Source organism: Anser brachyrhynchus (genome assembly GCF_964034855.1).
Source record: "Anser brachyrhynchus genome assembly, chromosome: 6".
Classification (NCBI taxonomy): domain Eukaryota; kingdom Metazoa; phylum Chordata; class Aves; order Anseriformes; family Anatidae; genus Anser; species Anser brachyrhynchus.
Genome location: NC_137700.1, coordinates 27,928,379 through 27,955,290, shown reverse-complemented (window position 1 = coordinate 27,955,290; position 26,912 = coordinate 27,928,379). Strand labels below are relative to the sequence as shown.

The window sequence follows — 26,912 nt, the reverse complement described above, 5'->3', positions numbered from 1 at the left end:
AGAAAATTCTAGCTTTAAATACAGCAAATCTGACATTTCCATTTCCAAGCCTTGTGTCCTAGTATGTGGCAAAGTACTTACAATTTTTTTTTTTCTTTTTAGGCTATAGACATGTCCAGCTCCATAACCTGCACAATGAGGCATTAGAAATTTCTAGCTTATTCATAAACAGTCGGAGGATGGAAGAAAGTCCTTCTGGAAACACTGCATCTATGGTAATTATTATTATTTTTATTTCGTAAATGCCATGTATTTTTAATTTACTGACTGCTATGGTATGGAGACTTCTAGAACCAGACTGTTCAAAGACTTTAGCCCTTAAACTTGCACATTTTTCAGAAGTTCCTGAACGCCTAATTCTTCTGGGCTTCAGTGGTAGTAAGTTTATCCCACTGAAACTGTGGGAGGGTGAAGATTTTCCAAGGCTGGCTTACGGTATATTTAGGTATAGCACAAGAACACCTGTGCTGGAGAATGAGTGTGGTTGAGTAGTAAGGTTCAGAGATGATTCCTTTATGCATGGGTCATAAGCAATGCATTCTGGACAAATTAAAAAAAAAAAATGCAAACTACTAACTACTGTTTCCCTTGGCATAATGAGACTAAAATTGTAATCTGTTACAGTAAAGGGTGGAATCTGTATTTGCACAAATACATACTTATACATGTGTATGTGTTCAAATGTTAACGTTAAACATAAAACTTTATGTTTATATGTACAAATATGCACACATGTATACATAAATGCACGTGTATGTATGCAAATGTGATTTTATATATATATTAAGAAAGCCCTTAATATTAGGTTATCCGGGTCACTTGTGTTGCAGTGTTTTTAAGCACGTACATCGTCATTTTGCTTATTGCTGGAGTGTTGTGTAGCAGGTGTTATCTTCCTGCGAATATGTGCCAAACACCTAGCTCAGTGAATCAATAGGGAAGAAAGGAAGAACAGAAATGGTTTTGGGGAAAAAAGCTTTATAGGTGTTCATCCAGTCATTCATACTTTGAATTCAAATAGTCTGAGTTCACCTACAATGTTTCAACAAGTGAGTGATGGAGGTGTACCTGTTGTTCAGTGGCAGTTTATGTACCCTCACTGTAGAACTTCCTTTTTCTTCTTTCTCTTCAAGGTAGGGTGGCATGTTTTGTTTTTATGTTACATTTTTTTTTCCTTTAAACTCCTTGATCTGTAGTGTAAGAACCATGTATTAGCTAGATAGCTTTGCTCTGTTAAATTCATTACAATTTATGTACAGTTTCTCTTAATGCAACCTAAAAATCATATGCCTGTGTAAAAACAATCAGTAACCTGTTGAATATTGTCTGAACAGTTGTTTAGCCCAGGTGAAAGGAAAGCCTCTGTGCCTTACAAAGTGACAATTCATGGAATTCCAGGCCCGGAGCCTTTCACTGTTTTTAACATAAGTGGGGGGACCACAGCTGCACAGCTTCTTCAGCAGGTAAGCTGCCCACGGTATTGCACGCTCTGATTGCAAGAATCCAGGATAACTTCGTTCTCAACATGCATCTCCCTGCATGTCTCACATGAAGAATTGTTGTAGTTCATTCAGCACAGTAAGTTGTTTTAGAAATGTATTACTATGGGGTTAATTGCATTGCGAACTCAGAATATCTGTGATTTTTTTTTTCCAAATCTTGGCTTCAGACAATCGGTTTGTAAACTCAGAACATATTCCCTATTAGTATTTTAATGTTTGGGCATCTGAGAAAAATAATCTTTCTGACTGACAGAGTCAGTGGGCTGTCGTTAGAACAAGGGCAAACTTTTCTGTGCATGTCTTTGAACTTGAGCATCTTAGGAATACAGAGTAAAAGTTAGAGGGCTAAGTTCACGAGTAGGAAAACCAGTTAACTCAACAGGGATTGTTATTCCAGCAGTGGGAAAAGACTGTACTGTCCTGGGATTATGAATAAATTGTCTGGCCAGCCAAACAGAACAGAAGTAAGCTTAAATAGTACTGCCTTGTCTGGAATAGTTGAACTGCCTGGCTAGTCTAAAGAGAACAGTACATTACGCCCGAGTAAAATATCTGAATAATAAATAGCACATCAGAAATCTTGCCTACACTATCAGAATAGTTACTGATTCTTAAAGCTTCTTTATTCATATTCATTTATAAGTACTGATTATACAGTGTTTATATTTAGCATTCTAATTGCTGTGTGTTTATTGTGGTCTGTCTTAGCTCTTGGCTACCACAAAAGGCACCGAATCATGTGCTGCAGACTATTTTCTGATGGAAGAGAAAAGTTTTATATCTAAAGAAAAGAGTGAATGCAGAAAACCTCCGTTCCAGAGAGTAATTGGTTCTGAAGAAGGGCTAGTGCAGCTTTTGAACAGCTGGTTCCCAGAAGAAGGATATGTTGGAAGAATTATCTTTAAAACCCGAGAGGAAGTAAGTCTGTTTTAGATTAATTGTTATTTACAAAGGTAGCTAAAAATAGCTGTTAGAACCAGGAAACAAAAGCGCATGGTGTTTGTTTCACTACTTGGCAAGTAATGTCAATGCTGTGTACACCACTTACAAACAGACATAGCTGAGGGAGCACAACTGGACTTCATGCACCTGTCAGTACGTGTACCTGTGCAGCACTAAGCTCTAATGTCAGCTATATGGTGTTTAATCATTGACTCAAAACTGCAATACCACTAGCTTACTGTTTTGACTGATGATAATTCTAATTTAATGTAAATAAAGATTTTGACATTATAGGAAATAAATATAAAGAATGATAATAGGATCATAGATAGAACTCCAGACTACACTTATCAATCAGTTTAGATGTCAGCAACTTTTTCATTCAGAAAAAAAATTAGAAAGGATTTTACTATTAAAGAACTTTAAAAATCTCAATAGATTTTAATTTTTTCAATGATAGTCTAAAATAACGAAATAGGTGATTTCTTTAAATTTGAAGTAGGAAGATGGAGAGATTACTTTAGTTTAAACTATTGGCAAAACATCTACAGCTCGCATATATGCTAGTGCCCAGGCTTGTGAGAAACAAAAAGTAGGAGAAAGACACTTAATGATCTAATTTTCAGAGGTATTTCATTTGGCCAGCTCTGCATGTAATGTAATTGCTTCGTCTGAACATGGTGAATTATGTACACATATGTTTGTATACACAGAGTTTACATACACAAATGACAGAGACAGTATTTACATGAAAAGTCTTCAGGCATCCTTTAGAATGAAAAAATACGCACAGCTATATTATAAATTTTATAAGATAAAGTGTTTTCAACTCTCCTTATTTTAAGACCTTTTGCTAAATCTTCGGTTTGACAAATTACTATTCTATTACACAAGTCAGTATTTTGTTTTCCTTCGTTTCTAATGTTTAGAGCCAAAATTACAGAGAAGACGTTTGTACAAATAGTAGCTTACTTAATTCAGTTGACTGCGACACTTACTTTTTAAGTATATTTACCCACAAATGTGTCACTGCTTGAACTCCAGTCTTTCAGAAAACACGGGTTAAAATCTGTGTTAGCATGGATGAAAATTATGCTGTGGTTTTGGCCTGTGATGCTAGTACCTCAAAGCATTAGCTGTACCTTTCAGCTCTTCTGCAGAGAGCAGTGAACTCATTTTTACATAATGCGGTCCTAAGCACTACTTGCCTACTATGAAAAGTACTTCAGACACCAATTTTAGAAACACAGCCATTAATTATGAGCAATATTAACTTGTCAAAACTGGTTTTATATAGAAGACTTACACTTAATGAAAGGGAGCCAGGGCAACAGCACAGTCTCTGATTTTCATGTAATGAAAACTTTTTGTGACCACCAGCTATTAATTACACTTTGAAGTAGTTGAATTTGGCTTTTTTTTTCCCCTCTAGAATTTAAATGAGAGAAATGTCTTTCAAGAAGCAAAGGAAGATGTAGCCATCACCTCTGAGGATGACAGTTTCTTTGTTCAGGTACACGATGTCTCCCCAGAGCAACCACGCACCGTCATCAAAGCTCCCCGCTTTAGCACAGCTCAGGATGTCATACAGCAGGTAAACAGCACGCCACTTCCATTAATGGGTCCTGTAGTGTGTAGGCTGATTTCATGCAAGAGAGGTGGGTTTTGTTCTCGTCACTAGCTGAGGAATCTGTCTAGTAAACTGCATCTGAAGTAATGCCTCCTTTTTCTTTTCCTTCTTTTTCTTTCTGCTTTTAAACAGACTCTTTGTAAAGCAAAATACTCCTACAGCATTCTGAGCAATCCAAATCCAAGCGATTATGTCCTCTTGGAAGAGGTGACAAAAGAGCCAGCAAACAAAAAGTCATCAACATCTAAACCATCTCAGAGAATTCTCTCTGACCAGGAGTGTGTGTTTCAGGCCCAAAGCAAGTGGAAGGGAGCAGGAAAATTTATCCTTAAACTCAAAGAACAGGTTCAGGTAAAAGATCAAATACTTTGCTGTAGGTTTTATAGATGGTACGTGATCGGCTCAATGGGAACGTACTTTCCGTAGGAGAGAGACACCGAATGGTCAAATGAGATTTTAACTTACTTTGTTTCTTGAGGGACTTGTTTCCAGACTTCTGTCAGTTCTACAGTTTGCAGGTTTTGGGTTGTCATTTGTTTTTTTCCCCCCAAACTAACTGCATCACCACAAGACATATGGCTGCAAAAAAAAAAAAAAAAAGAGTTAAGAGGTGCTGCATTTAAAAACTCTAACAATTGTTTTAGGTCTGAATATAGAATTATTTTTTTTTTTTAACAAAGCAGAGCCTCTTGCTGCTATGCTTTCAGGGCCATGCTGCCACCTCTTGTACTTGTATGCCTGGCTAGTAGGAGGGACTCAGTACTCCCGCCTCACATTTTTATCAATATTTATTCAAGCCTAAGATCAAGAGGTACACAAAATCTTGCAGGAGATGCCTTAAATCTTTACAGGACTGGCATGAGGCTGGGTGGAGGTGGCAGAGCAGAGAAGAGACTGCAGCAAAAAAGCAGATTCCTGTTTTCTCCCCGCCTCCTTCATTCTTTGCTAAACTGTATCAGTTACATTCCGCAACATTATTCTTTTTTCTTTTTTTCTTTTTTTTTCCCACCATAGTAAGACAGACAGAACTATTAGAAGGGACAGAACTTAAAAATGACTGAAATGCAGTCCCCTTTTTTCCTGTCCTGTTGCTTTACCTTGGGCTTTGGAAAATGGAAGGACTGACATGATTGGGAGAAGGAACTGCAGTCTCCTTCCCAGTATATGCCACCCGTCCATGGCAGTTGCTGCTTTAAAGTAAATGTGTCATAAGCATAGGTTTTATACAAGTTTATACCAAATTTGCAACATATTCTTAGTCTTTGACAACACACAATTTTCAATTAATCTAGTCAGAACAATCAGAACAATGCCATTGGCTATGAAAGCACAGCCTCACTGAATTTCAAAAGGGATGCCTGCTTAGAAAAATGTTGTAAGTTTTCGTGTTAAATTCTGTTTTTCATAGCTAACAGTCTACTAAACTATTTCTGTCACCTGTTTTCTGTTTTTTTTTTATAGGCAGCACGAGATGACAAAAGAAAAGGCATTTCCTTTACCAGTGAACTCAAGAAGTTAACCAAGTCAAGTAAGCAGTATCGGGGATTTATATCACCACCTCTGCAAGTCTTGCCAGACAGTCCACAGAATAAAGACGAACGGTCTGCATGCAGTTTGACTTTTAGCGACGTTATGGAATAGTAACTGCCGGTGCCTACAGCATGAGTTCAGGTATGAGATATAATTGCTCAAAGTTAGACTCAATTTAGTACATAAATTACAGAGTATTTTTTTCAAAGTTGCAGTTGGTTAAACCACCGAAAGGCCAGGGGAGACTGACAGAACCCTAAAAACCTTACTCATTGGTGTGCACAGGCACAAAAAGATCAGTAAAATCTCCAGTTATTTACTAGGGCATTAGATACAGTGAATCAGAAGGGTGTGAAGACTGGAGTTTCACTCACCTTCTTTGCCCATTTATAAAACAAAACTAGAATGCTGCATACTGCTTGATTTTACAGTATGCATTTTAATCAACTAGCTGTGCTTAATTATCACTGTCCTGTTACTCTTTTGCTGCTCGCCAAAGTAAACAAAAATATCCAGTAGAGATTTTGTTGTTAGTTGTTACATTACGTGCATATAATAAAATCATTCAGATTGATGAGCTCCTTTTTAGCTAAAACAGGTTTATAGTGGTAATGTCACTCTCTCTGCAAAATTTTTGCCAGAAATGTTTGAACATTTTTACTGTCCTTTCTGTAGCTCTTCAATTTCTTCTTGCTTGACCTAAATAACCAATGAAAGGCACAACGTAAGACTGTACCGCTTATATAAAGACAGTACATCTAACTCGCCCACTCGTTTACACTAACCAGATATTTGCATAGTGCTACTACAGCATTGAGCTATCACCAGAGAAGCTACAGCTCATTGTAAATGAAGAATAAATCTGTTGAGTGTCGATAATCCCATCTCACATAAAGTAAATTTAAGGAGATTGTATTTCTTTTTCACTTGCTTACACTTAGCTATTGAAACATTTTTGACATGCACTGTCACGCTATTGCTAAATCATCGTACTAACAAAATTCAAATAATATGTTCATTTGCAAAATACTTCAACTATGAATGGACACGTTTGCTGTCTTCTTTCTAGGTGACTAAGGCGACCCTAAGTCATCACAACAAACTGAATTCAAGAAAAGCAAAGTAAATTATGGATAAATCCCAATCACATTCCCTCTTCTTCAGCATTTGTTCTTTCATTTTTCTGAAAACTGGAATTTACAACACTGAATCCTTCTGCAGTGCCCTTGACGGAATCTGCTGTGGTCTGAACAGGTCAGCAATTGTTTGGCCTGTGCTTTAGATGCTTAATCTAGGCAGTGCTGCTGGATTAACATCCAGAATTTGGGAATGCTAAATGGGATGCTAGATTGGAAAACTGCCTGTCAGCTATGGGAAGATTCCCCTCTTCCCCTGTATCTTCACATCTGCAGATTCTTGATAGGCAGATGGAGAATTTTTCTTGGACTATATGTTGTAAACAAACATGTCATTACCCTCTCTCCCCACTTTTAAACGAAATATTATTTTAGCTAGTTGCCTTCAGGGAAAATGAAGGCAGAGAACCAGAGTGCTCTCTTGTGTGTATTATATTAAAATAATGCACTTTTACATAAAGATTCCTGTTAAACACTGTGTTTAGTGATTGTAAAGAGATTTAAATATGCTGTAACTTCCTTGGCTTATCAGTTTAACTTTGGTGAATATACACAAAATGCTCAAGTTATTTATGGTTTATCTACTTTAACAAAGTAATGTACAATAGCTAAATACACCTAACTGGTAGTGATACTTTGACAAGGAACAACGTTTTCTTCTTATAAATTCTAGTTTTCCAGGCTTGTGTTTAAAGAAAGAATATTTATTATCATGTTCCAAAGTATGTGTCATTGTGTAATATATTTATCATATACTACCTTTTTAGAAACTGCAGAATTTCACCTCTCTCTGTCTTTAGAGGAAAAAAATGTTTGAACTTTCATGCTTCTTTCTTTTCAGCACAAGAATTTTAATACCCAAAACTGACCAAACTCAAACAATATACTGAAAAATGTAATTAACACTTCAAAATTATGAATTCAAAATACACTTTTCCATACAGTAAGGAAATGTCTATAGTTGTTTTTTACTTGCCTGTTAAACCCAGAGAGTATAACCTCGTTCACTATAACTCCTACCATTTTTGCTTACATAGAAACACTGCTATAAAGTTTAATGTTTGCTGAATTCACCTTTTGGTATTTAAGTTAGTTATGGTTGTCTTTTTTTTTTTTTCCCCCTCTATGGGAGTTATTAATGTGCTTAATTAGTTAAAATAATCCATTCTAAGTTAAAGGGGCACAAATGAAACAACTGCTGAAATCACCCATCCCTTTGATTTCCCATATGAAGTTTATCTGTGGTGAATATATTGCTCTGCATGTTTTGTCTCCCTACAGCGACCCCTGAACCACGTTGAGTTAGTTGGTGTGACTAAATTAAGAAATCCATGCATAGAGAGACTGGTTCATGCAATCAGAGCTTGCACACCAACTTTAGCACTCAAGCATAAAAAAACCTGCTGCTCCTCAGAGAGAAGCTGCATCAGGCAAAGGATAAAACTGCAGTGCAACTGAACAGTGCAACTAAAATGATGTTTACTTTTGATAGTACAAGGATGGAAGGGAAAGAAATTACAGGTGGTATACCTGAGACAACAACCTCCACCCCCCATAATTAGAAAATAAACCAAAAGAAAGCAGAGTCATTAACTTCATTAACTGACTTATGAACAAGCAGACAGAACCTACATTCTCTCACCAGATTCTTTTGAAGTCTGACTATACACAACAGAGAATTCCTGTAAATTAGCCATTACCAAAGCAACAGGTGCCCCCTGGAGGTCATTCCCAACTCTCAGGAAAAACAGCCACAGCCTTGGTCAAATTTCCCTTTAGCCTATCCTCCCAGAAGCTGCACACTTCCCACTCCTCATCCTCAGTACTGATGTAGCAAACCAGCAAGCTGCATTTCAGCAATCATTATCCAACTCAAAAACCCAAACAACTCCTGGCTCAGCCTCTCCACTCAGGTACTGCCCATTTTAACAACAGAAACAGCCCCTGGAAGAATAAGGTGTGCTCTCCCCCTGCCCACTCCCCTGGTATACACATGATGCAAGAACGATACTGCATAAAAATATGTTAGAAGCTAGGTACAAATTATCCCTAGTTTGCTTTGAAATACTCTGGAATTACTGGGAAATAACGTACTGCACAACTCAACTAGTGCAACAGGTGTGTTTCAATGTTAGTATCATTCTCTCTGTTATTTTTAACACAGTAGCAGTAACACAACACAATTTTTTTTTCTTTCAATGCTTTGAGGCATTTTTAGAAGTAGTACTTTTCTATAGAGTTTGTCCTTACCTGTTTGGCCTTTTTTGTTCATTTTTTAAAAATATTTAGCAACGCTGAAAATAAAATTCTTACCATCACTTTTAGTATCACAGCAGTTTGGATTGCATGCTTGCTCCAACACAGGAAGTTGTTACGGCCATGTCATCATCCACTACTGGTTTTCTGTCACACAGATTTAAAAAAGAAAAACACTTGGGAAATTAGGGGGTAGCAGTAGCCATGTCACAATTGTAAACACTAGCCTAAAGTCTAGTGGCAATTTAAAAACAACACTTATATACTATGTCTGCTAATACAGTAATTCGCTAGTTGTGGGAGAATTTTATTAATGTAAGTCTTACTTATCAGTCGAGGTCTAAAGCTGCTTTTGCTGCTATTTGTCACAGTGAACCAGAACAACAAAATATTTGGTTTTCTATTATGAAAAGTCTTAACAGGCATACAGGTATCTCTAATTTTGTAAGGCTAATTATACTGTTCCAGTATATTATTTTCCAGTGAACATTACTGTACACATATCACAATCTCAAGTTACAGAAAGCTTGGTAAACACAAGAGTGAATTGTCTGTTGGATGTTGTTTTTGTTGTGATTTTTTTTTTTTTGCTGTTGAAATGTGGTTCATTTTTGGTGCAGTTGGAAATGAAGAGTATGCTTCCATTTGTGCTGGTTCCAAATATCCTACTAATGAAAAATGTTGAAATGAAAACTTGAAGCATTAAACAGGTTTGGGTTTTTGTTAACTTTTAAAAAAGCCCAGTTAAATAGATTTCATGTGCTGAGTTATTAATTCTAACAGGAAACATTATTCTACTTAGCCACAGATGATTTTCTTTCTACAGGAATACTTGTCCACACATTCCTCTGACAAGGCTGACAAAATAACTTTCTCCCTTTCTGTGCTTTTGGCTGGGTGTGGACATCAATTACGAAAATACATTTATTTTCACATTACAAACTATTTACAGGAAGCAGCTTCCAGGATAAAGTCTGAAAGCAAGGAATGTAAATAATCAACACCTTCCAGACAGAAGCAGTCTCTTAGTGGTAGCAGGACCAACAGCGAACAGTTTACAGGTGGAAATCTCACTCTGTTGCATATTGGCCATATGGAAGTATTGTCTTTGATACTATTTTAAAACCACTGTTACTTTCCTACCAGCGTCTTTTACTTTCCTTGCACAGTCAGTGCTGCCTGCAGTGCTATGACTGGATGGGACAAAAGTCCAGGACCCTGGCCTCACTGCAATACTACTCAATTTTCAGGAACCAGGGCATGCCAGGAGGTCTGAAGGGCTTCCTGTTTGTATGTTACTGATCCCAAGTTTAACAGTTAGAAGAATCCGAAATACTATCTCTATTTTAATTTTTAAAACCTACTCATATTTTTATTTTTTATTGATACTATTGAATATTACTAGATGAAGGATCTCAACAGGCATCTTTTCAAAGCGGTCTGCTTCTACAAATCACATGCTTTCAAGAATAAAGACTTACTTTAACATGGACATACCTAAATATGTCAAGAACGCATTCTCTTAAATTAATGGTTTGTCTTTAAAAAAGAACTTGCTGGTAGGTTTACATTTCAGTGACATGTTGAATTTGCAGCTTCTGAAACTGAATTGCCCATTCTGCTCTAGCTCTCTGAATGCTACTAAGCTTCAGGTAACATTTGTTTTTTAATCACTGGCTGTTACTAGTCCACTATAAAACGCAGTTTACTTTAGGGTAGCCAGCTAAATGTAACAATGGTGGAGTTTTTTTCTGTCTGTGATAAATATTTTGTAACTACAATATACATTTGGCAGAGTTAGCAAATTAAACACAGAAATAAATAGCAGTGAATAGATTTTGCTCCGATACTCATATAAAGTATTTCAGAATGACTTACTAATTAGTTGTACACTCATCTTCCACTTCCTCTCAGAGCCTATCAAAGTATTCTAACAATGCAGCATCACTATGTGCCAGTCTTTAGATTGTCTGGAAACTATGTAAAATTAACAGTTTTAAAAGTGACTTTCCACCTATTTTCTCTCTGCTGACTTGAAGAATAAACTTGTATTTGTATATGTTGCAAAAAAAATAATGGTTTAAGATGTTGACTCCTTGCTTTTGCCTTCTTGAACTGACAAAGTATTGGCTAATGGCACCCGTGGAATTTTTCAGAATTTATGCCACATCTGTATTTGCAATCACTTAACAGCTATTTAGAACTACACAAAACCTATGGGAATGGCAACCTGAACAGACAGAAACACGTGTATTACCATCAGTATTATGCAGACTGTTTTGTAATCCCCATAGTAAATATGTATTTTCTAACCCATTAATGGATAGATGCCCATTGAAAAATTGCAATTTACGTTTAACCACTTGGAATTTGGTCCACAATTCTGATTAACACTAAAAATACATATTAATATCAAAATGAATTATTATAAAAGAACCTGAGAACCATAAATCAAGATAAAGCACTAAATGCCCTAGAGAAAAAGAAATATTTTATACTTACTGTAAAGAGGTTAGTGACTTGAACAAAAGCTTTGAAAAACTTTATTACAACACGTACATTATCACATCATAGACTAAATGCTACAGCATATATTAGCTGCCAGCCAGGTCAGCCCACCACACTGCCCAACAGAATGGAATTCATAGAAAATCAATTATCATTCTTCACTTATTTAATATATTTTCCTTACTGTTTGCAAAGCCAACATGCAGTTGAAAATGGATTCTAAAACATCAGACAATAACTAATATTTGTGTAATGGAGAGAAAACTACTTCCAAGATTAAAAAGATTTAAAATTCTTACCTTGAATTTGTCCAGTATTCTTGATAGCGGTGGTTTACTGAAGATACTGTTGTAGCATTGCCAATTATGAGGATAGCGCAGAACTGGAACGTGGTAATCTCGATTTGCTAATGAATACTGAGATTTCAGTGGAAGAAAACAACAAAACAAAACAAACACCAAAAGCAAAACCATTTCAAGACATGAAAAATGGTTAGGAGACATCGGAAGAAAAAGAGAAAAAAAATGCAACACATATGCCAAATCTGCAGCTATCTTAAACATCAAAGAACTCAATAGTATGTTAAAATTTCCAAAATATTTATTTATCCACATAGCTCCGTGTTTTCTCAGAAATACATAGATGTACACTCTATTACAAAAAATTAGAAAGTATATAAACAAAAATACTATAATGCGTGGTTTCAGACAATTTTAAAATGATTTGGGTTTGTATCTTTTTAAATTATTGATGTGACCATTCATGTGGTTGCCAAGCCCTGAGAACATAGGCTAGATGGTTACCTGGAAAGGCCTCGTAACTGTAAAAACTGCCACTATTTTTTGTTTTCTTGTATACGCAAACAAAAGCCTACTTGAAATCGTTTAAAGATGAGTGGAAATTTCTTTCAACCAATCTTTCTCCATAATTAAGAAGCCAACTGAACGTGATTGATAGATCCATTTATGACAACGATGATTCTTTTAAGTGTTTAGCAAAATCCAAGTTTTTGTGAATAACAGTCTTGCTGATGTGTTGTTGAAGCTCTTCACTTAGAAATGATTCCTTTTTTGAGAATGTATCCTGAAAATTACAGAAGATTAGTTACATCAATAAACAAGGCCAGTATAATGTTTTCAATGGGTATCTTTAATTATCAGTCCTGTTTCTCATGCCCCTGGTCATCTCCTAGACCAGACCTGTAGAACTATCTGCCTACTGAGGTCTGGCCTGCTGGTAAGTTTCACTTTGATGGCAAAGAAGTCTTATGTCCTGCAGTCCTTCAGATACTCATGGTTTTGGTGAGGATTTTTTTTTGTCTGTTTTCTTTTGTTGTAAACTGGTTTCTAGAAGAATACCTATTACACATAGCCACAGCTTCCAGTTCTGAACAAGCTTACACACTGCTCCTGTTCAACACACCTTACAAAAATAAATACAGCATCTCTGACTGAAAGACGAGTGAAAGTGATAATGGAAGCAGTAGATTGAGAATCTGAGAAAGGAATGTCCTGACCCTGCTGCCTCAGGAGATTCCTTCCCGCTGGAGCCAGATCTGGAAACCTCCACACTTCCCTGGTGCTCAGGTGAGGAAGGTCACCCACATGATTTATAGCTCCCTGTTAAAGTTTTAACACTCACATACTCGAGTAGTTCATGCACTCGAGGACAAATGAGATCCTCTCTTTAGCAGTGCACAGGGAAAGAAAACTCCAATTTAGAGCCTGTGTCAGCAGGAGGGAGGTGCTGACAGACAAGAGCAGTATGACAGAAAAATTTGCAGGACAGACAAGGTAAAACTTAGATACTGCCAAAGTTTGTTAAATGAGTCAAACAGCCACAGAGTAAGCAACACAAACTAATTTCCCAGGCATAACCATTATAACCATCTAAGTCAGCTTGTTCTATTATTTTCTTCCTTTGTTTCTGCCTCCATAAAGAGCTTATGCATTTCCTTGTTCAAGTCCTACCCAATCTCTTTCCTATCTGCTGTTCCCAGCCTTGTTCTAACAGAACTGCTGATGTCCTAACAGGACAGACACATCAAGATGTCATTATAAAAGGACAGAATAACTACATGCAGCTAAATTTTCAGAAGAAATTGAAAAAAAAAATGTGCTGAAGGCTTTAACTGACATTACTGAGTTAAAAACTGGAGGCACTGCCAAAGTTAATGGGTTATAATGCTTTCTTTAGGAAGAAAGAGAATTAGTTACCTCTTGTTAGAGGACACACTGCACACTGAACATTTAATGGAGGTTGGCACGTGGAACATATCCAATGCTGAAGATCTAAAAAGTGTTCACCCTTTCTCCTCTTCATATGTTAGCTCTTTGTTCAAATTTGCACTTAAAAGCTACTGACAAGGATCATTGTCCTAGGTACTGCATCAAAGGCTCTGAGAATCCAGCTGTCCTGCCAACTATCAACACTGGGGAGACAGCTGTTTTGTTTTGTTTTTTTATTACTGCTTTTTATACAAACATTAATTTATTGGTACGGAAACAGACAAGAAACCTGCACTGAACCATTGCAAAGTGCAAAAGTTAAGTAAAACAGATACCACATGCATCTTGCTATGTTAACTGATGCTATAGGAAACAGAACTATTCATACAGCTTTTATTCCTTATTTTGTTGTCAGTGCTATCTTATGTTAAAAAATACTTGACTGAGAAAGTACACAAACCAGAAAGCCAAACTGAGAGTGCTAATACCTGGGCACTACATAAAGAACCTGCAAATACTGGTTGTATTGGTACATCATGTGGTCAAAAAAAGGACATGGAAAGACAGTACCTTTCTTCTGGGTGTTGCTGATGGAACAGGAGGATTGAAGGTCATTCCTTTCATACTGTATGCCTCAAAAAGTTCTGTAGCAGGCCTATAGCAAAATCAGTTTCCACAGGGAAAGAAAAATGTCGTTAGATACACTTCCAAATACTATACCACCAAACCAAGAGCAGCTTGCCCCCCCATACCATTCATACCCTTCCTCCATGCTTTAAGTGAACTCCTCAGAGTAATGAACATCAATTGGAACCGAATGGAAGCCAACCCCTTGGAAACAGGGTAAGTAAAATATGTCACAAATATGCCATTTCCCAGAGCAAGGACCAAGGACCATTAGATGATGCATGCTGGTACCAGCTTCAAAACAAAAGGTAGTTTTTAACATAATGAGGTGCGGGCTCATAGAACCCACACCAAGCAATGCTGTATTTGCAAAATGTGTACTTTGGTTCAAGGGACATGGAACACTTTTGAAAAGACAAAAAAAAAAATCCAGATATTTTGGGAAGAAAGCATGCTGCACTTGGAGATTTTTTTACTCCTGTCACAGCCTGGAAACAAGCCTCAAAAGACATTTAAAAACCAAAAATTAAAATAAAAAAAAAAAGCAGACAATTTTCTGTGCTAGCAGAAGAATAAAGAGAGTGAGTTCTGAAGAACAGAACCTTTTAATTTTATGGATAATTAGTTTTAGGTGTTCCTTTAACACAGTGTGAGCAACTGCTTTGCTATGGCACTATTTTTAAAAATAGAATCATAGATTCACAGAATGGCTTGTGTTGGAAGGGACCTTAAAGATCATCTAATTCCAACCCCCCTGCAATGGGCAGGGACACCTCCCACCAGACCAGGCTGCCCAAACCCCCATCCAGCCTGACCTTAAATGCTTCCAGGGATGGGAACCCTTTGACAACTCACCTTCGGCTCAAATCAAGCGAAAGTGCTCTGGAGCCTTCATCTGGAGCTCCAACAGCAAGGTGAGCTGCAAATTTCTTCACTGTTGGATGATAGTGCCTCTGAAAGAAAGGAAGGAAGAAGGCAGGTGAGTGAGCGATAAGAGGTAATGTATCTACCCATGCATTCTCCATTTTTTTGATTCCAGTAAGATGTGAGGCTCTCCTGTTTTAGATAGAGAAACTGGGCACCCCAAAATCAGTCAGTTTCTAACACCAAGTGAATAAGAACTAAGTCATACATTTACTCACTAGTAGCCGTCATGCTGTGAGCAAAATTATCTGCTGTTAATATAACTCCTCTCAGTAGGCAAGAGAAAGGGCAGAGGATACCCTCCCCACGCCCCAAACCCTAAACACTGCCTGGATTGACAGACTGAGGTGTAAGCTGCTCCCTGCTAGAGCAACTAGGATGGCTAGATCACCCGGGAACTTAACAGATTGAAAAAGTTTCCAAAGGAGTCTTAGTAGGCACCCTGCAGTAAGACCCAGTGTGGTACTGTGTCAGGCTAAACCCACAGGTGATGTGTACCACCCTCTTTTGAGTTTCTTCCTTCCCTACACTACCATGCTGCTGTTCCTCTCTGTAGTGAATAGGCTCACGTGAGCCAGATTTGATTGATAAGCCTGAAGAGCTCTGTTCTTCAGGTATTTACTGCTCACATTCCCAAATCATGCAGCTACTCACTAACCTGTAGTAAATGCAGCTCCCACAGAGCTGTGTTCTGGGCATTGCAATGCTCTGGTTCATCTAGTTCTGGGAGATAAACTCCACTGCCTTGAGATTCGTTGTCTAGTAAGAGGTCCATCTTTGGGAATGTCTAGAACACAAAGAAACGGACTGAGTTGCTTATATGACACATCCAACTATAACACAGTTAACTGAAGTCCAGGATTCATTCCATGTTATTCAGCCTTTAAGAATACATATTTAAGGATGCTCTGTCTTCACCATTCTTGCTTAAGATGCTTCAAAATATTTTGCATAAAATCAGTTTGTCAAAAAATAGCCTTTAACCAGTAAGCAAAAAATTCCAACAACTAAAACTTACTTGCATTAATACTCTGTTTGTTGCCAAGATCCCAACACTGGAGTTTGGAAGTACATGAAGAGCAAGCGTGGCAAGTCGCTTCAGGAAAGCGAGAGCTCGCTGCTGGGAAACTTGCTTTCTCCGCTTTGCAAGCATGACATCCAGGCACTGGAGCACAATCTTTATGTCATTGTTGGTAGCACCTCAAAAGCAGAATTTCATACAAGGAGTGAATAGTCATGTAAAGGAACATAAAACTACATATTCTGCTACTGACTGTACATCAGAACCTGAGAAACAGCATGAAAGTCCAAAAGGTTCTAACACAGCGCTAATGTGTAACACAGGCATAAACATTCACCCCTTCTTGGTAAAAACAGCTTTGAACAGAAAAAATGTATCGTTGCTTCTGTGCTCCTTTCTAAGAAAATATTTATTCCATCAAAAAGTCTAAATAGCAGTTAGTGTTTTAACCCTACATGCACTCTTTGCATCATCTTTTATAAATTGTTAAATGGTGCACAGATGTACACTTTTGCCCATCCAGAACATTTTTTTTCTCAATCCTTCATCCTTTGTCAATACAAATTCGTGAAACTCATTAAAATATGAATTTCAAACTTTATGAGTATCTTTTTTCATAACTATTCAGCCTCAGAATGATTAGAAATTTTAGATTAATTAGAAAATTAGAAAATCAGAAATTTAAAACAAGATTTTAGAAAACAGAGTCTAAATTAGAAATTATTTTTTAAATATTAGAAAAATTAAGAGATTTTTCTCTGCTAAGAGAAAAAAATAGATAAAATAAAGATTTAAATTGCCAGTGAGAGAAAGAGCTATAAGGAAGTCAAAAAACTTAAGCTGAGGACAGGATAAATGCTCATCCAAGATCCCATACTCAGCATTCAGAACTTTTCAGAACTCACATATCTTAAAATAACTGTAGTTTGTTAACATCATATTAAGGTTATAATACCAAACAAGCAGAATAAACATGATGTAGTTAGACAATACAAGTAAGAATCTGAAGTTACCTGCATGTAGGCTGAACAGCGTCTTGTAAAGATGTGTGTAGAATTTCATCGGATCAATATTAAGAACATCACCTATCAACATAATCCCAAATAAAAATGTTCACTCAATTTATCAGATGATATTAAACTAAAGTATTTGTTTTTTTAAAAGATCTCTTACCTTGACCAGAGAGTATATGAAAAGCACTGAGAATGCAATGAAGACTCTCCCGATAGCTTAAGTCCTAAGAATAAAAAACAGATTCAGTACACAAAAGAAGCTGTTTTTAAGAAAACTTTAAGAAAACGAAGCTCTACTTACCCCAGATGCAATGAGAGAATGAAGAACAATCAACAGGTCATCAAAAAACTCCACATTTATGAGGTGGGCAAACCTTTAATCAAAGAGATTTATTTTTAAGCTAGAGATATTGCCTGCAAACTAATCTCAAAGCATTTTGACTTGCTAAAATCTACACCTTAAAAGCAGAGTTAAATCAAATGCTTAACATCTGTCATCTTCCCATACGCAGACAATTCAGCCCCCAACTGCTAATCACAGCTCCTCGATAGCACTAGAGACATGCTCAGGTTCTTCAGGAAGTAATCAGACAAAATGAGGCAATCACATCCTACCCCGCTGGGTTTGCATCACATCAGTGCTGTTGTGGCAATTTCACATCACACTGAAATGTTTTTAGAAGAGGTTGAGTATCTCAGCATAGAAGAATTCCAACAAATTCAACAGAGACAGTCTTCTCTCATTGCTTAGGGGAGTCACAAGTCCTTTAAGCACCTTATGCCTTTTCTAACACATACAAAAGAAGATGGATTTGGTTCTTACTTTGCAAGACCTTCTAGCACAGCTGGCAAAAGTGGAGACTTCTGAGCTTTCTTCAAGATTCTAAAGTATGTTAGAAATACAACGTTCAAGGTTTCTGTGTGCTGATGGAAAGAAAACAAAATAAATAAGTAGGTATGAAAAACAGACATTTCTAGTTCACTTAAAATTCCACTGAAAATGCACATAGTACTATTGTACTCCGTTCCTGGGTACACTGAAAAGGCTCTGCTTACTAAAATCTTGACCTCTAGCACAGGCAAAATGTCTGTAAGCTGCCAACATTATCTAGAGGTGTGGAATGCTGACAGTCTGGGATGAAGGGGAGACTCCTGGTTTCTTGGTTGGAAAGGGATTAGGAGATCCTACTTTGCAAACATGGGAAAATAATTTCTAAATTACTTACCAACTTCAGTTTCTTTTCTTTACTTTCTGAAGCTTCTGCTTCCAAGAGTTCTCTTTCCAACTTCTCTTCTGCTTTTTTCCACTGAAAACATAAAGTTGATTTTAAGTAAACAAACATTCCAGCAGACTAAATGTTTCCAACCAGCCTGGATATTCAGGTTCCAAAGATACCCAGCAACCAAATCTTCTGTGCTTGGTGAGTACTTAAGTCATCCTGTGATGTTACAGGGTAACCAATTTAGGTATACTCCTCCGCAACAGAAATGTTGGATTGCATGTATTATTAACACCCCAAAGACAATCAACACAAAGAAGAGAACAACATTAGGAAGATAATTAAATTCTCTATAGAACCTCATAAATGTTTCCAGTGTAATGCAAACACTAATCACTGATGCTGAAAGTTAACAACAGCAACAGAAGTACAATTGTTAGAACAAATTCCTACATAAAGCCACTGAAGCAGAGCATTAGGAAGCACAAGTCATACCTTTCTCTGCATTCTTGAAAGATTTTTTCTTTTCTCTTTGTAAGTCATAAACTTTTTCTTTGGTGCAATGTCTTCAGAATCTTTCTTTAATTCTACTTCCTTAATTCTTAAATGAAGGAAAACTTTTAACACCTATAGTAAAAAAAAAATAATAATAAAATGAAAAGTAATCCACAACAAAGGAATGGAGAAGTTAAGAAATCCTGAATTCCATACCAGCTTGTGGGCTTTGCTGGTCACAGATTCTTCTGTTTACACCCCTCATATTCCTTCCCGCCTGTATCACTCATCTCTGTTCCCAATTCCTTCCCCAGCAACGTTAATTTCTATCCATTCCTCCACTTGCCTCGCACTTCAAGTCTTCCTGCTTGATTTAATCTATGTCTCTGCTGGGATCTGCTCTTTTCCCCTGCCCCCATATCTCTCTTTCTAACCCCTTCTGGCTCAGACCATTCCTAATCTTCCTCTGTGTTCTGGCAGAATGACGAAGTTCTGCTTGTCCATACCCAGCAGCTGCACTACTTTTAACTTTCAGATTTTTTTAAACCACTGACAGAAGAAAATTGTGGAGTACAACATAAAGACTCTTACCTCAGGTCTGACGTTGTAATTTCTACCCTTCACAAGGCCAGAAATGACCTTAACCACACCGAGTGAAGCAAAGCCCAACTTGTCTTGTTTAAAGAGCTTCTGAACTGCCTCACAGCACAATTCAGAAATCTGAAAGGTCAATTCAAATTTTTCTATTAAGTCAAATCTATGACAACAGGTAACTGATAATACTGATGCTATTTGCTAATTAGAAAGTGGGTGCAGGCTGTAAAACAGTGAAAAGATACGGCCACAAGATGTGGAATAAAGCTCAGAAATAAATTATTTTTTCAAGCAAAACAAGAACTCTTCTCCCAGTCAGAAAATCACTTACTGTTTTTGACGTATCATTCATCAGTGGTACAATGAGAACAATGATGTTATTGTGGAAGTTGAAGTGGGGTAAGGCCACGAGCAGCTCACATAGACACTTCACTGCAATCTCTGCTAAACCTTTATATGCTTTTAATGAGATGACGTTGCTTTTCTTCAACTTCCTTTGTTTCCAATCTGCACAAAACAACATTTTTAGTAATTACTGTTCAAAATGTAGGGGATCTTCTACATATTGACATTTTTAGTTACTGCAGGCATTTTTACAATTATATAAAATACTACTTGCATGAAAGACAGGTGTGGTTTGCATTCAATCAGAGGAGGTAAACTGTGATGCTGAAAATTGCATTTACTGAATGCACTGAATTTTGCATTTACTTCAAAAAATCTGAAGTCTCGACTGTACCTTTAATAGTTTGTTCCAGATTTTCCAAGTAAAATTTATACTGGCTTACAAGGCCTTCTTCAAATTCTCTCAGTTTCTTAGTTTCTTTTTTAACCTGTAAACATAACAGAAGTGAAATTTTGTTTGGAGAGCTGAAGACTGAAATTAGCCAGTGGTGCATTAAAAAAAAAATAGTATCAAGTATCTAAGAAGTACTTTTCTTCTTAGGTACAGGCATTCCTGGAAATGTATTAAAAATAAAATATTTCTATATATATTCTTGTGTTCAGAGGGCCTTTTCCAACTAGGATTATTTCATTTATAGGGACAAAAGTGAAATTTGGAACATGATGTTATTTTAGAGCCATGACTAAGCCACGCTGCCTATATTCAAAACACCCCCCAAAAAAATTGCTTACAAACAAGCACCAGAAAACAAGTTATTCCAAATTTGTTCAGCAAATTATGAACACATTTCACAGAAATCTGCACCAGTGAGGTGACAATGCTGTCTAATTCGCTTTCTTTCCAGCTTCCTCAGTGTAACACAAAACACTTATTCCAAGGTTTATGATGAAAATCACCCAGGTTTGGTATACTAAACGTATAATGTTATTTTCCTCCATTACCATCAGAATGTCACCTGGTTATTGAAGGAGGTCTATAAGAATTAAAGGTTCAAAACAAACACCTCTGCCCCAGAAGTGTTTCAGAATTTCCTTAAGTGCTTGTGCATTTGTCACCTTTTGCTCAAAACCCTAAATTCATATCAAAAAATCAGTATTAGTATTTGGCATGATTTAAAAAATAAATTAAAAAAAAGAAGTGTTCAGAAAAAAATATGGAAATAGAAATTAAATACAGAAAAAAAATTGGTATTTCACCTTAGTAGCCTTTTCTGCTTCAGTCAGAGGCCGAATTTTGTAAGAAGGCACAATATCTTTGAATATCTCCATGAGAGAAACCATGACCAACTTCCGAACAATCACAGCCACGTTAGGATCCTGTTCCATCAGCATGGCACGCAATTCCTTCACCTTTTTCATCTGATTAAAAAAAAGAGGCTGACGAAATCAGCTGGAGATCACCCTTTAAACCAATTGACAAGTACAATGTACACTTCAGCAAGCTTGCCACAGGAAATGTGCCTCATCTTTAAACACTAGAAAAAGAAAAGCAATTAACTGAGTAGCTACTCAGACTCTACTTAGCACTGCATAAGGAACCAAGAAATGCTACATAACCCACTAAAGTGGATAATTTGGAAATGCAGTAGTTTGAGAATTTCAAACTATTATGCCATTACAAGCCTAAATAGAATTATAGCAAATTCCTTGCATATACTGAGACACTGACAACTTCTACATACAACCCTGAAATCAGAGCTGAAATAGGGGTTATGCTTAAGGAACAACATCGTTTGGATAGGAAATACCACAGACATTATTAAACCTATAGCCACTACTATTTAGGATCAAATGACTCCTGACTAGAGTAAATGCAGTTACCTGGACCTTCACTTGATTCAAATCCTTTGTACCAACCTACAGCAACACTTTCACAGTTTGCAGTCCTCTGCGAGCAATGCAACACTGACATTTTCCCTTGTTATACTGATGTATTTTTCTACTTTCACTATTACTTGGTCACTTCTGGTCTTTATCTATTGACTTCCTGCACAACACAGGCATACATACGTGTGTGTTAAGTAAAAGCTACCTACATTGTTTTCTGGGTCAGAGAGAATGGCAGATGCTAAGGCAGCAATGTGCATCTTCCTTTCCTGCAGCTTTCTTTTCCTTTGAGCAGACATTTCCTCAAGAGTGAGAACAGGCAGGGGTTCTTCACTGAAGTCTAGCGCAGTATGTAAGAGTTAAAAAGAAGGGTCACTGGGGAATCTACTAACAAATACCATATTGCAAACTAGATACTGCACTTCAGAGGGGCTATAACCCCATGCAACAATACCACATGCAGTTCCATGGTAAAAGCAGTTTTAAGAATGACTCTGCTAGAGCACGCAGTAACCCAGAGCTTAATTCTTCCTCCACTTCTCAACCTTATGCATGCAAAAAGAAATGGACCACATCTGTTTGAATCTGTAAATATTATTCCCCAAGTACAGTGATAACATATAAACTCAGCATACGATCACAACTCTGCCAAGAAACTGCAGTGCCCTGCAATCTGCAGCAAACTTTTCACCACTCACTTTTTCTTTTAACAATACAATTGATATTTGCACTTTCTGAACATTACTTTGCTATGACTACGTCCTTCCTCAACTTCACATTACCTTTAAAGAATAACAACCCAGAACTGGATAACTGGATAACAAACTGCAAACTGAAATCTGAATTTCCTGGTATCTTGATGTTTGACGTTAAATAAAAAAAATCCAAGGCAGTGTATTTTCAAAAACCTACGCAAGTCCATGTCCTGAACTGCATTTCAAAATGGTCTCAGAATAATCAATCCAGAACAACAGCATATATTTCTTAGGACTAAAATTTACCTTCTCTCTAGCTAAGATGACACAACTAATATAAAGAACTTTATGGTAACATCATATTATTACAAATGTTATATTGTATATTATTATTATATAATTACATCACTAAATATTAAATGATTATATAATAAAATAATGATACTAGTTCCACATGAAAATCAAAATAATCTTAAAGAAAGGGCAGTTCTGAAGCCAGCTGTAGAGAGCTGTTCCCTCATGTCCTGGGATCCTAGCAGGTAAGAAAGCAAACTCTGACTTGCTGTTACGCTTTGGGGGTAGCATGGTAATGAACATATTCAAAAACACCCTAAACAAAATTCATTTAAATTACAAACTTCCTTTGGGAACAGCAATGGACTCTTTATATCTGCCAGTGATCTGGAAATATATATATATATATAAATATGATGCTTTATTACCCTCTGCTACTTCCGTTTCTTCTGCATCTTCTTCTTCATCTTCTTCAACACTGAGAACTGCAAAAACAGAGTGTCTATGGTCAAGCATGTGATAAACACTGTGGAATTTTGAAAAAATAAATATTTTGATTTTTGCAATAAATATTTTGAATATTTTGTAAATACTCTGATTCCAAAACCCAACTCTTACTTGGCTTTTCCACGGTTTGGGGAATAATGCCACCTTTGTCTTTGATGGGGAGAAGATGGATAAGTTCTTTTTCTGGTTCTGTCTTCATGCGTCTTGGCATCTTCTCGTATTTTTCAATCACACTTTCATGTTTTCGTTTCTTGATGTGAACAGGTTCACTGGAAAATACAAGGTAAATTAAATCACTTAACCATCTAATTAGAGATGAACCATGTATGACAGTATACTAGCTGAATTAAGTGTCCAGACCTAGAAGAACAAATAATGACTGATCATATTGGAATCAATATCAAGTGGAATGTTCAAGTGTATTCAGTGTGGCAACACCAGTCACCACTCAATCAAATGACGTTAATATGGATCTACATAGAACCTTTGAATTCAGGACAATACAGTACTTCCCATCCTTTTTTTTAGAGGAAATTAAAATGTGAGACGAGCAAAGACAAAACGAGATTTATTTAATCTAGCAAGTCAGCCAACTTACTTGCTGAATATTGAAATGTTTGCATGAGTATAAACACACACACGCAAAATGCTCCCGTTGATTCTGAATTTACAAAAAATAATTAAAAGTTGTAACCTCTTATAGTGCAAGTACACCTATGAAGTGTGTTATCTGTTTATCTTATTCATAAGCTAAAAGCCAGGGATGACAAATCACCTTCTCGAAGGGAGTCAACCAGTCATTTTTAATAGGAACACTGCTTTTGGTCTTTTAAGAGGCAGTGTTTCAACTATGGAGCCGTGAAGGACTCTGAAAGCCCTGCACTCCAGAGACTGATAGGCTTCAGAAAGGAAAATCACTTGTATCCAAAGTAGCTTTATATCACACAGTCACCCTACACATGCATTGTAAGGTCAGCACCAGCATCTGCTTTGCTGTCCCTGTGCAGATCAAACACTTCTTACGTGCTCAAATCCTACTCAACAAGCACAGCAACTTTACACCTGTGACTGATCTGTTCAGCATGAAGAAAATACGGCTCTTTTGAAAACAAGGGAAATTCTGGGACACACCAGAGATTTGGAAAACCTATTGCTAGCTGATGGTTTTTGAGATGGCACAGCTCGCATTCATGTAGCAGTAAGGTACTCAAGGGACCCTTCAAAGTATGGCAACAGTGAACAAATCAGATGAAGTTTGCAAAGGTAAACATTGTTCAGAAAGGTAATTTCTGCCCTAAAATATGGAAAAAAAATGTAAAAGAGTAAGTAAAACAAAGAGTTACAAAGCAGAAGCTATTAGGGTCTCAGCACAGCCTCTCTCTCAGCTAGGCCAGACTGCTGTTTTATCTGCCTCCCTCCCACTATGCTTTCCACTGCATGAGCAGCTAACCTGGCACAGCTAAGGCTCGCTGAAAACTTAGCCCTGAGCAGTTCTGCCATGAAGGACTACACCAGCAAGCAAAGAGGACTGGGGCCCTGCTGTACAGATTGTATTTTTTTTTTCAGTTTGAGGCATGCTACTTGTCTTGGAATCAGGGACCTCACAGGAGCGAACACTGCAGAAACAGCATCCTAAAGGTCAGGCAGAGCAGGCAAATGTACTGATATACCTCACCACACGAATACGGAATGCACCAACAAAGGAAACACTAAATGAACTGCAAAGGAACACCAGACTTAAAGTGACCTCTTGATAAATGTGTTACGTTATATATAAAACCAACAAAGCTGAATTACTACAAAAAGTAGACATCACAATAATACTCACGTAGAAGAAATATCTCTGGTTAAAAATGATGCTTTTTGAGCCAAATCTTCCATTAATTTCAAGTCATCTTCATCCATCATGTCCAACGGAAGCGCATCATCTTCCTCTTCTTCCCTTTTTTCAGCTATTTCAGAAATGATGTGTACAAACTCAGATCCTGTACATATATTCACACTTGAAAACCTAATGTTGCCTACACCTGAGAGACCATTTTATACCTTACTTCAACTTTGATCTCCTCAACCTTCATGCACACATTCAAGTTTCCCCAGAAAATTGCCCCTTTGTTGTGACATTCAGTAATGATTAGAGCAAACACATTTCTACCATCTCCAACTGTCAGATCTTGTTGTTAGAATGGCTAAATTTTCCGTAACTCACATTTCTTTCTTTTAAACGAGAACAACAAGTATTTGTGCACAGTAAATAAAATGTCCTTTTCTTGAAACATAATTTTACAATGTAAACCAGCAGAATATTGGTAACACGCGCACCTTTTCTTTGCAGAAACAAGTCTGAACAAACACTTACCAACATGTTTTTTCTTGTATTCCTCCAATGGAAAAGGTTTTCTACAGACAGCATCTCTGACAGCTTGCCTAAGCTTCTTTTGTTCTTTTCGATACTTCTTAGCAGTACTCTGCTGCTTGTACTGCTTATTCTTTAACTTGTTGTCAAGTTTTAGTTTACTAGTTCTCAGTAACTTGCGAAAGCTTGGAACTCGCTTTGTGTTTTTTCTCTAGGAAACAAACAGAAAACTACGTGTAACTGACGCGCTCACATCACAGCCTTTGTGAAATTTAACGTTGTTAGTTCTGCTCTCATTAAGTTTGTGCTTCTATCAGTGCTGAATAAATTGTTTCTTTCAAACAGTATCATCGGTTAGCTCCACATTTACCCAAGTGCATTAAATTTATGACAAAAGAGGCGTGAAGAACGTTTTATGGAACCAACCTTTGACAACTCCCAAGCCCCGTGCCCATCCACGTTCAATCACAAAACGGACACGAACACTTAAAGCACCGTACATAACTTGCTCGGGCACAGTTCTCTACCCCGCGTGCTCCCAAGCACCCTGCCTCCTTTCTCCACCGCAGTCGGGCCTGGGGCTCGTGTCAGAGGGCTACAGCTCTGGCCAGCGTTCTGCTGCAGCACAGGGACCCCTTTGGATACCACCGCGGTCACAAGGGCCCCAACGCCCCGATGGAGGCGGGCAGCCCCGTGCCAAAGCCTCAGACCGCTGCGGGCGGCGGGAGGGAATGGGGCAGCGCCGAGGGGCACGGTCAGTAGGCTCCGACCGGGGACGTTTGCCCCTTCCCCTTCCAGAGCTGAGCGCCGGGGCTGCAGGGACGGGGGCAGCGGGGACCCGCCCGGCTCGGCGGCTTCTCCCTCCCTCCGCGCCTCAGCCCGGGCAGCCCCGCTCCGGGACGCGCCTGAAGGCCCTGGGCAGCCTGCGGCTGGCCGGGGTGCGGTGCCTGCCCCGCTTCACCACAGCCCCGCAGCCCCGCGGGCAGCCCGGGGTGGAGCAGCCCCCGCCCCGCTCCGCCATCCCGCCCCACAGCCCCGCGGCCTCCTACCGGCTTCATGGCGGCGGCCGCGGCGCGTGCGGTGCCGGCGACGGAAGCTTTGGGCCGAGGCGGGGCCTCCCCGCGGCGCCCCGGCCACAGCGGCCCCTGGCGGCGGAGGCCGAGCGGGCCCCGGCTCCTCCCGGCCCCCTGAGGAGAGGCAGG

At 38.1% G+C, this 26,912-nt stretch overlaps 2 protein-coding genes and 1 long non-coding RNA gene across 14 annotated transcripts in view; 1 reads left to right on the top strand and 2 right to left on the bottom strand.

Moving 5' to 3' along the window:
* Window positions 1-11,069, top strand: part of PLCE1 (phospholipase C epsilon 1) — a 160,584-nt gene extending 149,515 nt beyond the window's left edge. For 10 of the 12 annotated variants that reach the window (XM_080598212.1, XM_080598210.1, XM_080598209.1 and 7 more), the window contains 7 exons: window positions 103-215; window positions 1,335-1,463; window positions 2,211-2,420; window positions 3,877-4,038; window positions 4,207-4,425; window positions 5,536-5,745; window positions 6,674-7,692. In XM_080598212.1, the coding sequence (XP_080454338.1) occupies window positions 103-215; window positions 1,335-1,463; window positions 2,211-2,420; window positions 3,877-4,038; window positions 4,207-4,425; window positions 5,536-5,715 (1,013 nt within the window). In that variant the 3' untranslated portion in view covers window positions 5,716-5,745; window positions 6,674-7,692. Of the gene's footprint in view, window positions 1-102; window positions 216-1,334; window positions 1,464-2,210; window positions 2,421-3,876; window positions 4,039-4,206; window positions 4,426-5,535; window positions 5,746-6,673; window positions 7,693-8,021 lie in introns of those variants that run through there. The other 2 variants (XR_013953069.1, XM_080598207.1) reach the window with 2 other exon arrangements.
* On the bottom strand, window positions 4,424-9,189 carry LOC308197555. Its single transcript, XR_013953070.1, has 2 exons — window positions 9,054-9,189; window positions 4,424-4,653 (listed from the first exon to the last, which is right to left on the bottom strand). It is a non-coding gene; the product is annotated as an uncharacterized lncRNA (long non-coding RNA).
* A 1,017-nt stretch (window positions 11,070-12,086) lies between the features above and the next one.
* Window positions 12,087-26,873, bottom strand: NOC3L (NOC3 like DNA replication regulator). Its single transcript, XM_080598217.1, has 21 exons — window positions 26,760-26,873; window positions 25,714-25,921; window positions 25,183-25,306; window positions 23,466-23,623; window positions 23,276-23,332; window positions 22,068-22,198; window positions 21,229-21,390; window positions 20,366-20,459; window positions 19,958-20,133; window positions 19,624-19,752; window positions 19,033-19,164; window positions 18,544-18,624; window positions 18,141-18,241; window positions 17,619-17,691; window positions 17,478-17,541; window positions 17,318-17,389; window positions 16,302-16,483; window positions 15,942-16,070; window positions 15,215-15,312; window positions 14,303-14,387; window positions 12,087-12,587 (listed from the first exon to the last, which is right to left on the bottom strand). Exons 1-21 carry the CDS (start codon window positions 26,766-26,768, stop codon window positions 12,468-12,470), a joined length of 2,385 nt encoding a protein of 794 aa, XP_080454343.1. The 5' UTR covers window positions 26,769-26,873; the 3' UTR covers window positions 12,087-12,467.
* Between the last annotated feature and the right edge of the window lie 39 nt (window positions 26,874-26,912).

Excerpts from the sequence above, each read along its gene's own strand:
- NOC3L (XM_080598217.1), bottom strand. Across the intron at positions 18,625-19,032 it reads TTTCAAGAATGCAGAGAAAG|TGGAAAAAAGCAGAAGAGAA; the intron begins GTATGACTTGTG and ends TTATGTTTTCAG. Across the intron at positions 12,588-14,302 it reads CAGCAACACCCAGAAGAAAG|GATACATTCTCAAAAAAGGA; the intron begins GTACTGTCTTTC and ends TGTAATTTTCAG.